This window comes from Salvia hispanica, chromosome 3, assembly GCF_029641045.1.
Source record: "Salvia hispanica isolate PSC_SH4W2 chromosome 3, Shi_PSC_v1, whole genome shotgun sequence".
NCBI lineage: Eukaryota > Viridiplantae > Streptophyta > Magnoliopsida > Lamiales > Lamiaceae > Salvia > Salvia hispanica.
In genome coordinates, this window is record NC_142694.1 from 37,464,524 (window position 1) to 37,480,637 (window position 16,114).

Below are 16,114 nucleotides of genomic sequence, written 5' to 3' on the forward strand. Positions count from 1 at the left end.
TTGGTCTATAAGGACAACTGCCAGCCTGAAAGTCGGATCGCTACATCCAAACTTTTAAACGAGTTAGCTTGTTTGGCTTATAATATTGAGGCTTTTATTGAGAGATCCAACAACTTGAGGGCCGACTTATGAAATGAGCCGGCAATGGCCGATGAGTATTTGACAGCTAACTTAGAATATATAGTAGTCAATGTGGCTCATGTTAAATAGCAAAGGCACCTTTTGAAAGAGTAATATGAAACTGAAATAACTGAGCATATATCCATTAAAGCCCACGTTCGAAATATTTATTGATTTATAATTAATCCTAAATTCACGCTTAACTCATTTATTATCAATCGCATTTGAAATTTATTTATTGCAGCAAGATCTGTCCCTCTGTTGTCAACTGCGCTACACCCCTGCGGGCTAAAATTTATTTATCACATATTGCAAGGGTGAGCTTACTAAAAACGTTTATCACTCCAGAATAAAAGAGTACGTAAGTGAAGGGGGTTTGTTGTTGAGAACTCTAAAGTCGAAAAGAACTTTCAATATTTAATACTATAAATTATTTTTAAAATTACTTATTCTGAAAATATATACTCCACTCTACCTTATATTACGTACGTAATAACATTTATTATTAATTAATTATGAGGTTGCAAGGTTAGAAAAAAAGGTAGCACAAGGATTTTACCTACATATAATTAATTTGTTAAATACATGTAGTAGAGACAAGAGACATAGTATTAATATATTCTCATTTTTATAGGAAAAGGGAAAAACATATGCTAACCAGTTTTCTAACACTGCTCTCTATTTCTTGGAAAAGGAGACATCAACTCTGCAACTGTTTTGGAGAATAATGGTGTTTATATAATTTGATCTCATATCTTATTCTATCAAAAATTAAATATTTAATACATGAACATCTATATTAGTGAATTATAGCTTTAGCACAAAAAAAGAAAAAAAGAAATAAGGGTGGCATGTAGCGTAGTGCCAATCTTTTATATTTTGGTAAAAGTAATTATAAATGAAATAACAAAATAGAACTTATAGAAAACGTATCCGAATATAAAAAATACAAAAAGTAGCAAAAAATAGGTGCCCAATGTTCTAAAAAGTTGTGGGCCCCGGGCTGTTGCCTCCAGGCCCATCAAACGCCCCCAACCAAGCAAAAAAAAACGTATACCCTCAGTTTTTTGATTAATTATCCTAATCCTCAATAATATTAAGAAAATTAAAAAGTTAACTTACTATTTTATCATAATAAAAATATATATACAAAATTTTGAAAGCATAAAATAAATATAAAATGAAAAACATAACATAATCACATTCTCAAGTTTTGTAATGTGTTATTCTCCAAGTAGCGTATGCGGTAAGCAATTTTTTTTGTCAATTCAATTTATCTGCAGTTAGAGTCTCATTTTGGTAAACAGACTCTATATTTCAGTAACTCGTCTCAATTATATTTTGTTATAAAATACTCCTTCCGTCTTATAGAAATAGGTTATTTGGTATGAACACGAATTTTAATGCATAATTAGTAAAGTAAGAGAAAAAGAGAAAAAAGTAATTGAAATTGTGTAGTGAATAGTGCGGTCTATAAATAATGAAGTAGTAAAAGAGAGTGAGAAAAATGTTACTATAAATGAATATGAACTATTTGTATGAGATAGACGAATAAAGAAATATAGCCAATTTGTATGGGACGGAAAGAAGTATATTAACAGTTGAGTTGCATTACGTAAACTTTTTGAACCTCATATTAATCCGATACATTGTTGTGCTGGGTTTTGAGCTGGAAAATAGAGTAGTGAATAGGAGAGAGAGGGAGGAGAGTGGCCCCATGATGTTTTGGGAGTATTAAGACAAGATTAAGAGAAGTGGGGTAGTGATGGTTTGGGACAAGCAAGGCACATCCCCCCGCTAACACAGCAAAAAGGGAGCAATAAAATAGACACCCTTGTTCCCATGTGCATCAATTTAAGAGCATCCTTCCAAAACACAACTCCTCCCTTGCCTCCTTATTTCATCAAACTAACCACTCTCCTCCAAACACCCCGACCTCCTCATCTTCCTCTTCCTCCTCCTCGTCTTTCCAATCCAACTATTCAATCACCCCGTTGAAAAATTTTTCAAATCAAACACCATACATATGCGGATTTTTTTTGAAAAAAATATAGTACTAATTTATTTGTAGGCTTCACGCGTAAACATTATTGAAGAAATGGGGGCAGATTTGCGTGACATATATAATAGAAAAAAAGTGGGGAGGGGATTGATATTGATTAGGTTTGAAATCATAATTTTGTGAAACACATAAATAAATAGGAATATATCAAATCAATTGAAATGGATAATTTGTAGTAATAATCTAAATTTCCTGTCATTATATTACCTAAAACGTCGTGGAGACCCCCTAATATAAACTAGGGTCAAACATGCATGTGCCTCTTCCATTATTTCCTCCCCAAAATATGTCACAAGATAATTTTGTATAGAATAATATAAAAAGATTGCATCATCTTTTTTTCATTTTAAAATATGAAAGAAGAACACAGCAGAAAAAAAGGAGGCCAAAATTAAGCATGAAATTTCAATTTCCAAATAATTTGAGTGTAACATATGGAGTACATTCATAGCAAGGCATGGTATCTATTTGGTGGGAAAATTAAAGGCTTTTCAGGTTGGCCAAAGTGTTGTTTCTGGACACATGACATGATCAGAGCAATGGCCACAGCCTAATATTAATGTATGTCTCATAAATGAAATTCTCATTTATGATCACTGTTTTCTCAACCCTCTCTTCTCCACAATTCCCAAACTCCTCTCGTTAAATCAGTAAATTAGAAATCAAGAAAAGTCTGGTAAGGCCAATCTCGTCTTTCCATTCCCATTGAGTAGGACTGACTCGATTGACATCCCTACTAGAAAGTTCTCCCCGGCCAAGGCAAGGCAGGGGCAGTGTTGTCATTGGAAAGAATTAATATAGAATGAGGACACCTCACTTTCATTAATTTCATTTGCTCTCTCAACTAGTTGACCTTAAATTCTTTTAGGTTGCTTCTCCCCTCTGCCTGTTTAAGCCCATCTTCATCCTGTTGTCCTACACAACAGACAAGAAACCTCTACTTTCTCTTCTCTGTATAAAAACAAACACAATCCATCCAGCCACCAAAACAATATTCTCTCTCAACCAACACTTGAGAAAAATGGAAGATAGCCACTTCCATATGCTATGGCTTCTTCTCATCTCATACATTCTGATTGTGGTGGTGCTCAAAGCTGTGGTTCATCTGTGGTGGGCACCAAGGAGAGTTGAGAATTTCTTCATGAAACAAGGAATCAAAGGCCCCAAATACCAGCTCTTCTTGGGGAATTTGAAGGAATTAGCCAGCTTGAATATGATGGCTTCTGCTCAATCCATGCCCCCTCTCTCACACAATATTCTCCCTAGAGTCCTCTCTTTCTACCATCATTGGAAGAAGATATATGGTATGCTTATGCTTCTCAAATTCACATGTTACATATACATATACATACACCTTTTTTTCAAAATGCATACACACAAATAAGTTGGTGTGAGCTGTGAGGAACATTGTTTGTGTGTTTGTGTAGGGTCTACACTATCCATTGCCTTGGAGTAATGTGATTTAAATTTTCACCTTTAGTTCACCTCCTCCATGCAGGCTCCATGTTCCTAGTGTGGTTTGGGCCAACAGCAAGGCTGACAGTGTCTGATCCAGCCCTAATTAGAGAGATCTTCATCTTGAAATCAGAGGTGTTTGAGAAGAATGAGTCACCACCACTGGTTAGGAAAATTGAAGGTGATGGCTTGCTCAGCCTCAAGGGGGAGAAATGGTCTCACCACAGGAAGATCATCCAGCCAGCTTTCCACACTGAAAATCTCAAGGTATAGATAGCAATTAAATTTGGATTTAAAAAATAATGAATTAATTTGGTAAAATGAAATGTTTGGCAGCTGATGATGCCAATGATGGGGAAGAGCATGGAAGCAGCCATGATGCAATGGAATGAGGAAATGAGCAATGGTGGGAAAGTGGAAGTGGATGTATCAGATTGGTTTGAGAAAGTGGTTGAGGATGTGATCACAAGAGCCACTTTTGGGAGAAGCTATGAGGAAGGAAAGGCCATTTTTGAGCTGCAATCTCAGCAGATGGAACATGCCACTGAGGCCTATCAGAAAGTCTTCATCCCTGGGTACAGGTAAATTGCCAAGATCGATAAATCAAATGGGATAGTAAGTGAAAATCTCGTTCTATTTTGATCAGATTCTTGCCGACGAAAAAGAACAGAATATCTTGGAGACTGGAAAAGGAAATAAGGAAATCGCTGGTGAAGCTGATCGAAGGAAGGAGGAGGTGTGAGGGGGTGTCAGAGTCAGACGAATGTCCGAACGATTTATTGCAGGTGATGATAAAGGCGAGCGAGAGGGACGGCGACGGAGAGGAATCGGCGGTGGCGATGACGGCGAGCGACGTGGTGGAGGAGTGCAAGACGATATTCTTCGCCGGAAAGCACACCACGGCCAATCTGCTGACGTGGACCACGCTGCTGCTGGCCATGCATCCCCAGTGGCAGGAACAGGCACGTGAGGAGGTCCTCAGGGTGTGCGGATCACGTGATTGCCCTACCAAGGATGATCTCCCCAAGCTCAAAACGGTATTATTATTTATTATTAATTCCCTTTTCTTTCTTGGTCCCCTCTTCAATTCCTCTCATTACTGTCAAATATCTGCCTTGATTATTGTGTCTTTTTGAGTTCACAAAAAATTACGTAGTTGATTAATTAGAATGTCCAACACCAAATCTTGGGTTTAAACTTTCCATTTCTTTACTGTCCTACACAACACACACATTTCACAAAAATTCCCACCTCCAACCACGCCTCTTCACGCCTACCTATAAAGCGCACCTACTGCTATTACATTACTTAATTCGCCCTTCATTATTCAACATTACTTTAGTTTCACAGATATAATCACAAAATTACCATTTTACTTATATCCACCAAATCTAAATTCTATAATAATTAGTAACTTATAGTAGTAATTGCTGACATTGCCGTTAATGGACACACTAAGAATGGAATACGAGATTAAGCCCACAACAATTTCTTTTTTATTATTTTGATATTTTTAAATTTGCGAAAATTATCAGAAAGAAATTATTAATCTGATCTCTTGAAAAATTTAAAAATAGTTGAGGTACATCAACATTTTTTTTTTCTCTGCATCCACCATTGGCATTAAGAGCGGACACACACTAGAAAAAAATATTGTAGGAACTATATTCCTTTAAGTTGTCTAGTATTTAATATTTTTAGATGAGTGTTAGATAAAGGATAGGGAGTTTTGTATGATACTCCAGTTTACATAAAATTTAGTTAAATTTAAAGTCTTTATAAAAGAAAATATGATTTATAGGTGCTTAACCAATTAGCCCCTTTGATGTTAAGATAAGACATTCTCCACTCACATATCTCAATCACTTTTTATTTAAATTCGTATTGCACAAATTTGTGTAGTGAATGAAGGGAGTAACATAATAATTCAAGTCATAGTTCCTAATAATGTATATAATTGAAACTATTTTATTTGATTCATATCCAAGTAGTACTAATGATCAAAATCAAATGCATTTTGATAAAATGTAAAATAAATGGATCTAATCTGGTGGTTGATGGTGCAGCTGGGAATGATCCTAAACGAATCACTGCGGTTGTACCCGCCAGCAGTGGCAATAATCAGACGCGCGAAGCGGGATATGCAGCTGGGTGGGCTCCACATCCCCCGCTCCACGGAGCTCCTGATCCCAATCCTAGCCGTCCATCACGACCCGACCCTGTGGCGCCACGACCCGCACGAGTTCAACCCGGCCCGCTTCTCCAAGGGCGTCGCGCACGCCACCACCCACCCCATGGCCTACATGCCCTTCGGCCTCGGCGCCCGCCGCTGCGTCGGCCAGAACCTCGCCATCTTCCAAGCCAAGCTCGCCGTCGCCATGATCCTCCAGCGCTTCTCCTTCCACCTCGCGCCCACCTACCAGCACGCGCCCTCCGTGCTCATGCTTTTGCACCCGCAGCACGGCGCGCCCGTCGTCTTCACTAAATTATAATAATACTAGCAATTTTTTTATTTATTAGTAAAAAAGTATTGTTATTATTATGAAGAAAAAAAAAAGAATTTTCCGCCAATTAGGGGGGTTTTAATTTCTTCTAACTTGGGATGGGGAGTGTTTGGTAGGATTTCATCTAACCCTTTTTCACGTGTTAATTAGCTCATCAGCCCTCTAATTTACTAGGGTGATCGGCTAATTAAGTTGGTGTTAATTAGGTCATTTTGTCAAGGATTGATGGAGTGATCAAGAAAATCTATATATATGTATCTTCTCTATCTTTTGTATTTCGAATATGTAAATTCTTGGTTGTACACATCTTGATTTTTGGTTATTATATTGGCATTTGAGATGTCTGCATTTTCATTTCTTTTAGGTACAGATATTTGGACGCTCTAGCTAGTTATCATTTCAATGGGATATTGGAGGATTTTATTAAAAAATAATCCAATAATCACTAGTAAAAATTAAATGATGCGAATATATAATATATTAACACGTAATATATGTTTGCTATTATGAGTTTGTGATTGATCAAACTAAGTACTACTATCATAATAAGTTCAACTTACTAAATTTTTATTCCCGTAATCATACCTTTGAAGGAGTACATAGTAGTCCATATAGTTATGATGTTACTAGAATTTAATCTTTTTAATTAAAAAAAAGACTAATAACTTCATATTCTTGATTTTTTTTATTGTGGGCCCAGTGGCCCCACTACCATCCTTCTAGGTTCGTCATTTTGCCATGAGTCATAAACTATTAAAAGAATGTTGGAATTTAAAACTTATAAAAAAAAAAAAAAAAAGTGAGCCTAATTTATGATTTCTATTCCTCACGAAGAATGAGATTTAAATAAAATGAAAATGAAATATAAAATGCTAACATGTACTACTAAACTAGTTGTGTTTAAAAATAGTATGTAGTGTATTACACTTCATACCCTTTGAGGTTATTGACAATTCAAACAAAAAAAAAGGAAATGAAATCAAATTAGTACTACATAAATAGTTCAAAATAATGACTGGTGTCTCTATTTCTTTTCCTCTATGAAGTGTCCTTGCTGTCAAGACTATTTCTTGAAGTCTAGAAATCATATTCTTGGATCTGCCTATATTGTATAGCATGAATAAAGAATACGAATACAGCTATAATGCCTATAAATATAACTTAGAATCACAGTTTTGTACTAGTATTTATGAATAGCTGTTGAAGTGTCCCTTTTGTACTAATCTTTGCTTCCATTGCAGTTTATTTTAATTACATTTCATTTTTTTCTTCCAGAGTTTGCTTAAAATTGTGCAATTTAAATTACATTAGGCTTGCTTGTCGGAGCAATCACAAGGTCTTTCAAATAATTTTGCTGGTGTAAAAGTCAGTTGATGTATAGACAATTAAATAAGGAATTTATGATCTAATGAGATCTCAATTTTGGAATAGAAATTCAACTTCTTTTATGGAGTCTTGTCTTGGTTTCAATATTTTTCTCTTCGTCACACCCTTTAGTATGATGATGTCACAATCTATAATATATATTGCTACTACTGTAGTAAATTAGCTAAATCACCTTTGCTTTGTATGTTATGTTAAGATTTTCTATCTTTAGATAGCTATATCTTTAGTTCGCTTGATTGGTGGATATTTTGGCATGCATAATGTGATGTTTCTTAGCTGAATCCGATAGTGCTATGTTGTGATTTTTTTTCCTTCATGCTTACCTTCTTCTAGGGGGTCATGTTCTAGTTTCAATGCTTTAATTTTGTCTCTACATTCATCAATTTTTTTATTTTAAAAGTATTTTTTGTGGTTGTTTGTTTATTTCTTTATTTTGAGCTTTCTATTCACCATTAGAGGAATTTTACTTCATCATAAAAATACAACAAGAGGTCTGGTAGAGAATTTTAGATATTTATGGAATAAATTCTCCTCTAATTTCACATAGAATGAAGAATCACCATAAGGTGATAATGATATTCGATATAATATATTAGTAGAATATTATGTGGCACTAATATGATAAAAATGAGTGATCATGTGTTATACACATGCACCTTATAATAATGAAACACAATAATATACTCAAAGTTGAAAATCCAACTAAATTAGGTATTTTGCAATATTGTGTCTATACAACACGCATTGACTTATCATGATCGGATTAGATGTATTGTTGTCATATCCTGTGGCATACTACCAACATGCAATAATACAAACCAATGGTTCAATAATTAAAAATTTTACTTCAGAGCTCAGTTTTTTGTTTTATTCGATTTTACATTATTTTGTTCAGAAGAATCCTGGCACACAATGTAAGTATTTTATAAAGATTTTATCATTTCCATAAATGATTAAAAAACACATACAAATATACCAATATAGTATGTGTATGTGCCGAATTTTGCAAATTTTGATATGCAACGATTATCTTATTTACCGGAAAAATAGATGCACAGACAGCCTGTCTAAAGAATATATACAATTTATAATTGGTATTTACATAAATATCGTGGCATTAATTAAGCAATAATTGATCAATAATTTGTTGCAAGGAATTTATCGCCAATAATGCATTACTCATTAGAGTGAAAAACATGGGTAGTTGACTCTAATTAATTTATTTCAACTGTATGCTGAGTTATTAATTGTTATATCATGGAATAAATACTATTAAATGAGGTTCTGAAATTATAAATTAAATTCGGTTTCCCTCATAGGAACAATTATATTACTTCTTTTGATTAGTTTTGATCTTGTCTTGCAGAAGAAATTATGCTTCTTTCATGAATACTTTAACTATTCTCCTCCAACGCTACATATATTTTGCTTAATTACATATTATTATTATTATTTTAAAAGGACAATGATGATATCTTATTTAGTCCGTCGACATTATTCAAATTATACTACTAATTTTCTTCACTATTTATATTTGAGGTAATTTATAGGGTGGACTTGGAGGGAATACATCTTACCAATAATAACGGTCTTTTATATGCCAAATTCGGAATATTCATTTTGGATTAGAGGATTTAATTTGGATTTGAATAAATTTCTTTGTAGAATCTTTTTGCTTTAAAGAAATTGAACCACATACAGAATCTGAGAATAGGAATCTTGAATACTTTACCAAGTCACATTTACTGCCAACCAAAAGAAAATATTACTAGTGATTTTACATTCCTCGAATTTTTCTACGAAATTCTTTTTGTATTTAATACTCCATGAAATTTACTTTCTTGAAATTTCCCTTTCAGAATCATCCATGCATTTATTTATTTGTTCTGTGTTCTCCCAAAATTATAATTCACACAAAGCATAATTTAATATGCAATCATTTACACACAAATATTATTTAATAAGTGAAGACTTATTTATTTGTGCATAAAAATATCAAGAGACAAATCCCAGTTATAGTGCGATCGAGGTCGGCCAAATGTAGCACAATCCGATCGAAGTCAATCAATTTCTAAATAAAGAGGGTAAAAATCATCATTCTAATTATTTTCCTAATCGGATTCTGCTATTATTGTTATTAATATTAATATTTATTGTTATCGCATTGCTACACACCCACTCTCTCAGTTTTGATCTTGTCTCAACAATGTTAATATTAATATGTCATTGTAGTTATAAGTTACTAAGCAATTTCTTGGAAAGTCGAGTTCCTTATTTAATTTTATCTCAACAATGTTTTTGTATGAACAGAAAAGTTTTATAAGGCATCCCTCTTAGTTTTACCCTAAAGTAAAAAAAAAACTTCTACTAATAATTTTATTTAATGAGCTTAGCAGGTGGTTATTTTCTTTTTCATTTAGACACAATAACTGTATTATGGTCCAATAATTCGACCGTGGGCCTAGTGATTAGTAACTTGTAAATCATACATACGGCCCAATAATTAGTGTTGCACAATCAAACTTTTACGGACACTCGTGAACAAATATTACTCCCTCCAATCCTCGTTAACAGAGGCATTTATTTTCGATACCTAAGAATAGTGGGTTAAATTAATAATGAACAAAGTAGAATAAATAAAAGAGAATAAATAAAAGAGACAGAAGAGAGAATAAAGTAAAAGAGAGAATTATTTTTTATCAAATATATAAATGATGACTTAATTAACTTGGAATTTCTCAAAATATAAAAATGACTCTATTAACATGGAACGAAGGGAATATACTTTGACTCGATATACTCCCTCTAATTAAGTTAATATAAAACTTTTGGGCACGAAGATTAAGGAATTGTATTGAATAAATTAAATGAATGTAAAATAAATAGGAAATGGAAGAAAATAGGAAGATGAAGAGAAAATAAAATAAATGATGCAATAAAGGAAGATTGGTTGGATATTTTTTTTAGAGTGAATTACGTAAATGGTACCTGATCTTTCACTTTCGCACATAAATGGTACCTGATCTTTATTTTATATCGTTTTTGGTACTCAGTGACAAAAATAACCCTAGGTACTAAACATGTGATTTTTTTTTCATGGAGGATATTTTTGGAAATTTCAACTAAATAGTAGTACCAAATATGTGATTATTTTTTCTTCCTTTCTTATTTCTCTTTTTCTTCTTTCTTTTTTCTTCCTTTTCTTCTTTCTTTTTTAGTATTTTATCTTCCTTTCTTTTTTTCTATTTTCTCCTTAGTTTATGTTTCTTCTTCCTTCTTTTTTCTTTTCTTTTCTTTTTCTTCTTTCTTTTTAGGGTTTTTTACATACATCTAATTGCATTCACAATATAAATAAAAAACAAAATACCTAATTAAATTAATTATTTAAAATAATTAAATTAATTGAATATCTTTTATTAAATTATTGTATATTCATTTTAAAGTTGAAACACCTAACTAAAAATATCAACTTTTAATATCATTATGAATACAATTCACAATGTTAAGTTTTTATTAGGTTATATTAATTAGTTACTAATTTAATTTATAATGATAATAATAATAACAATAACAATAATAATAATAATAATTATTATTATTTGTGATTCATAATTTATATAATTATACTATAATTATTTATTAATTACTATCAGCTTTTAATATTATAATAATATTATTATTAGGGTTTAAATAATCAAATATAATTATAACTATAAATATATTTATGTATATTTGAATGATAATAATAATGAATTAATTATTAATTTATAACACTAAAATAATAATATTAATATTGATTAAAAATAATAGTATAAAGAGTGAGGTGAATGAGAGAAGATATTATAATATCACTTTTGATACGAATTTTTTGTATGCCCAAAATGCCCTCTATGATATAAATGAGAAAATATATTTTTTTAAGGGGCATTTTGGGGAGAAAATTATATCAGATACCAAAAATGTGATTTATAGGTACCGAAAATGATATAAAAGAAAGATCAGATACCATTTACGTGTAGATACCATTCACGTAGTTCACTCTTTTTTTTATTAAAAAAGAAAATGACTCAAGAAAAAAAAAAAACCTTCCATTTCAAAATCTAGTCATAAATAAATGCTGAAATAGCCATTAATAAAGCGGTAGGCTTTTGCGCAGACGCTACGTGGCATTTTCTCAGCCAATCCAACAATTTACCTCTCTCGCTACACTATCCTGCGCCAAGTGCGCATCGGACACGGAAAACACCTCGTTAAACGGCTACTATCGAAGCACCTCACCTAGGCGCATAATAGTGCAGTTTATGGCGGGAAACACGTCAACAGTTTAAAAACCGCTCACTTTCCGAATTCACTAAATGCGCTTCCCCGCTATCTCGCACCCGACGACGATGGCACCATCCGGATCGAACTCTCTGATTTGGTTCAGGAAGGGGCTCCGCATTCACGACAACCCGGCGCTGGAATACGCGGCCAAGGGATCGACCGCTTTGTACCCAGTTTTCGTGATCGATCCGCGCTACATGGAGCCCGACCCCAGCGCCTTTTCCCCCGGGTCGAATCGGGCCGGGTTGAACCGGATCAGGTTCCTGCTCGAGAGTCTGGCGGATCTCGACCTTAATCTTAAGAAACTAGGATCGCGCTTGCTGGTGCTCAAGGGTGAGCCCACCGACATCTTGTTTCGCTGCTTGAGTGAGGTACTCAATTTAGCAATTTTCAGATTTTTTTTCCAGAAATTGAATCTGAGTTTTGAATTGAAACAGTCGATGCTAAATTTGGTGAACAGATAAGATTAAGTAGTAGCTTCATCAGAAGTTTCATCTAAGCTAAAGTGTAAATCTGCTTTCTAATCCCTAATGTAGGAATTCTACACTTGAACTTGTGTATTTGGAGTCACTCGATGAATATGTAACTACTGCCTGCTATTCGTTGATTATGATCATAATTCTGCACTGGGAAGTTATATGTGATATTCAAATTGGGATTTGGGACAATTTACCGAGCTCTAGTCGACATGATTATTCTGCACTGCAGTGTATTTCTAACTTTATATGTTGTAAGTGTATATCCTAATGTCATTTATTTCATTCTGAAACACCAGTGGAGCATAAAGAGGCTGTGTTTTGAGTTTGACACTGAGCCGTATTATCAGAGTTTGGATGACAAAGTCAGAGTAAGTGTTTTTGGAATCATAATGCATTCTCTGCTAGTCATAATGTTACTTGGGAAATAGCCATAATGTGTTCTTTGAATGCACGAGGATTTAGCAGTTTTCGACTTTTCATCAATATTCTATAAGAAGAGGTTTAACATTGGCTCGTACAGAAATATGCTACTGCTGCTGGTATAGAGATTTACTCTCCTGTGAGTCATACACTCTTCAATCCTGCAGATATCATAGAGAAGGTTAGTATGCTTTGTTTAAAATTTAGTGGTTCCCTACTGCTCATCTTCAACGTATTATTTTCATCAACTCCATTTCATCGTTTGATCCTAGAACGGTGGAAAGCCACCTTTGACTTATCAGTCTTTTGTCAAGCTAGCTGGGGAGCCCTCTTGGACCTCATCTACACTTGTTAGTGATCTAAACCGGCTCCCATCAGTTGGAAATGTGGGGAATTGCCCCATCATTGAAGTCCCATCAATCAAGGAGCTTGGCTATGAGGACACACCAGAGGTATGCAATGACTTCTTCATTAAAAAGAGTGCCGAATTCAAACTCTTTGTAACAAACAAACACTGATTATCAGGATGAAAATACCCCCTTTAAGGGTGGAGAATCAGAGGGATTGAGAAGGTTGAAAGCTTCTATGGAAAACAAGGTATTCATGAGTACAATCTCCATTCTCCCAACTCTTCTTAAAGTTGCTGTGTTTATGGTGCATATATCTGTCTATCTGTGATAATATATTCTGAAATACTCTTGAGCTATGACTCTGGGCTCCTAGGCCTGTATTTAAAGGGTTAACCTCGGAATTTGATAAATTTTAGTACTCCATAGTTGAGATTCTGCTGGCTTCCCTTTAGTCTAAAAATATTGTACATGATATTCCTAATTCTCGTTTTGCAGGAGTGGGTTGCTAATTTTGAGAAACCCAAGGGTGATCCATCTTCATTTATAAAACCAGCAACAACTGTTTTATCACCCTACTTGAAAGTAGGTTATGCATAGTTTTCTCATTTTTTTTTTAATTTTCTTGAATCCCCCTAATCTTTTCTGTTTCCAAATTGTTGGAAGTTTGGCTGTCTTTCTTCCAGGTACTTTTACCAATGTATACAAGAGGTTCAGAGAAATTGCAAAAAGCACACATCTCCCCCAGTTTCCCTTCTTGGACAGGTTGGTTATGAAATTGCAAAAAGCACACATTTGTATACAGCCAATTTCATGAATTCGTCAAACTGACATTCTGAGTTGTTGTAGCTGTTATGGCGAGATTTCTTCTACACGGTTGCCTTTGGTACTCCTAATTTCGATCAAATGAAGGACAATAAAATTTGCAAACAGGTACTAATAAAGACTGTATTTTATGCCTTGAATTACAAAATACTGGTCATTCTTTGATATTAGAGGCTCATTTGTTCCTGTTATCATTCATGAAATAATGTTGCATGCTTTGTTTCCATCGTTACAAGTTCCGAGTGGTATAGGATATAAGCATGTTTTCGAAAGAAAACTACCACATAGTTGTCTCAGAGTAGGCCATGAGCTATATATCTTGTTATTTCAAGTCAAATTATTTTGTACAGATACCATGGAAAAATGACGATGAACTGCTGGCTGCTTGGAGAGATGCCAGGACCGGATTTCCTTGGATTGATTCCATAATGATGCAGGTCAGATTTGAAATTTGGCCAAACTTGTCAAGTCTTTCAACTTGTCTGCTAGTTCTGTCATGGATTGCTTTGGACAACCTTCACATCTACGCTTACTTTTTGGTCTAGCAGCTTAGGAAGTGGGGCTGGATGCACCATCTTGCCCGACACTGTGTTGCTTGTTTCCTTACCCGTGGAGATCTGGTACGTTACTTCAGAAGAATCTGTAACATACAAATACATCGTTTATACTCTTTGGTTGACAGTGTTGTGGCTATCTTCACAGTTTGTGCATTGGGAAAAAGGACGTGATGTTTTCGAAAGGCTTCTTATTGATTCGGACTGGGCAATCAATAACGCCAACTGGATGTGGTTATCCTGCTCATCATTCTTTTATCAGGTCTTCAAAAACTCTTGCCTATTTTCTTCATACTCTGCCGTTATATGCATGAAGCCATGAACTACTCAGGTCATTAACTGATTCTGATCATCTTTCTTGTCTTTTATTTTCCAGTATAACCGTATATATTCTCCTATTTCTTTCGGGAAAAAGTATGACCCTAATGGAAATTATATCAGGCATTTTCTCCCGATACTAAAAGGTACCCTCATACATTGCTTTACGATTCTTCAACTTTTCATGCACGATGGTTTGAACTTTGAAGCTCGCGTTGGTGTTGCAGACATGCCTAAGGAGTATATCTATGAGCCATGGACAGCTCCTATGAGCATACAAGTGAAAGCAAAATGCATAATTGGAAAGGATTATCCAAAGCCAGGTTTGTTGCCATACTAAAATGAAATCTTCTCATATTGTGTCATTACCAAAATTTCAGTACGGAATTTATACATACTGGTTTTTAGGTTTTATTTGAAAAAAATCTTGGTTAATCTGTATGCAGTGGTAGACCATAATCTTGCTAGTAAAGAATGCAAAGAGATATTATATGAAGCATATGAGTTAAACAAAAGGCTTAAGGGGAACTTGAGTGGAGAAGATCTTAAGAATCTGAGGAATAAACATGAGGAAGACAAGAGGCCGTCCAAATCCAAAAGGCTAAAACAGACCACCATTGACTAAGAGGTTCAATCTGTCCTTAAATTGGAGTATTTACTTTAGAATATCTTGTATGTCTGTAATCTTGAAGCAGAGGAGAGACTAGAGACTAGAGAGATATATGTGTAGTTCCATATGGTGATAATATATGTATGTAACTTTTGTAGAACTCACGTATGACGGAACTGTCAATGAATTCGATGAGTACTTGCACATCATCAAAAGGACGGTGCGAGAATGGTAGATGATTAGGCCGCGCTACATGTTCATCACATCATCAACTAAACAAAGTTGTAACTAGAGCAACAACTTGAATCAATATGGTTGAAGGGTTTGTTTAATTTTCAATTTGACTCTCTCTTTATCGTTGAGTGTTGTGCTCGTCCTTAAACGAACAAAAAATAGATGTCGTGTACTAGGCTCCTGAAAGCATTCCCAAATAATATACGAACAGAGTTAGTTGTAAAAAAATTACACGATAAAAAGGTACAAGATTTAACAATAGATCGTCAAAAAATGCAGGTACTCTAATGCTACAAGCGTTTACTTAGTGCCTGTTCGGTTTATTGTATAAAATAATAGTGGATGCAATATAGGACAAGAGGAGGACGGGCTTTATCTAGGATTATTTTAATATTAGATTTTAGATTACTGTTCGGTTGATTTGATAAATTTAAGACAATTGAATAAGATTTGCATATAGTGGAAAAGGATTACTGC

The 16,114-nt window shown here is 34.3% G+C and overlaps 2 protein-coding genes across 4 annotated transcripts; both read left to right on the plus strand.

Moving 5' to 3' along the window:
- Positions 1-2,986: 2,986 nt before the first annotated feature.
- Positions 2,987-6,489, plus strand: LOC125211661 (cytochrome P450 734A1-like). The gene is made up of 5 exons (XM_048111553.2): positions 2,987-3,486; positions 3,681-3,904; positions 3,974-4,218; positions 4,284-4,674; positions 5,704-6,489. Exons 1-5 carry the CDS (start codon positions 3,204-3,206, stop codon positions 6,127-6,129), a joined length of 1,569 nt encoding a protein of 522 aa, XP_047967510.1. The 5' UTR covers positions 2,987-3,203; the 3' UTR covers positions 6,130-6,489.
- Positions 6,490-11,699: 5,210 nt separating this feature from the next.
- On the plus strand, positions 11,700-15,742 carry UVR3 (DNA photolyase family protein). Of its 3 annotated transcripts, XM_048112245.2 has the most exons (15): positions 11,700-12,221; positions 12,626-12,697; positions 12,850-12,930; positions 13,022-13,201; positions 13,275-13,346; positions 13,595-13,681; positions 13,763-13,861; positions 13,946-14,029; positions 14,272-14,358; positions 14,470-14,541; positions 14,624-14,737; positions 14,852-14,939; positions 15,021-15,116; positions 15,240-15,421; positions 15,562-15,742. In XM_048112245.2, the coding sequence occupies exons 1-14, from the start codon at positions 11,883-11,885 to the stop codon at positions 15,416-15,418; spliced, it is 1,650 nt and encodes a 549-aa protein (XP_047968202.1). In that variant the 5' UTR covers positions 11,700-11,882; the 3' UTR covers positions 15,419-15,421; positions 15,562-15,742. The 3 variants fall into 3 exon arrangements, with proteins under 3 accessions (XP_047968202.1, XP_047968201.1, XP_047968203.1); XM_048112244.2 differs by having other exon boundaries at positions 15,240-15,742; XM_048112246.2 differs by having other exon boundaries at positions 13,052-13,201; positions 15,240-15,742.
- Positions 15,743-16,114: the final 372 nt, after the last annotated feature.

Coding starts and splice junctions, on each gene's coding strand:
- LOC125211661 (XM_048111553.2), top strand. CDS start 3,204: ATGGAAGATAGCCACTTCCATATGCTATGGCTTCTTCTCATCTCATAC. Junction 3,487..3,680: donor TCATTGGAAGAAGATATATG/GTATGCTTATGC, acceptor TCCTCCATGCAG/GCTCCATGTTCCTAGTGTGG. Junction 4,219..4,283: donor GTCTTCATCCCTGGGTACAG/GTAAATTGCCAA, acceptor TATTTTGATCAG/ATTCTTGCCGACGAAAAAGA.
- UVR3 (XM_048112244.2), top strand. CDS start 11,883: ATGCGCTTCCCCGCTATCTCGCACCCGACGACGATGGCACCATCCGGA. Junction 12,698..12,849: donor GTTTGGATGACAAAGTCAGA/GTAAGTGTTTTT, acceptor TGGCTCGTACAG/AAATATGCTACTGCTGCTGG. Junction 13,682..13,762: donor TTTTATCACCCTACTTGAAA/GTAGGTTATGCA, acceptor AATTGTTGGAAG/TTTGGCTGTCTTTCTTCCAG.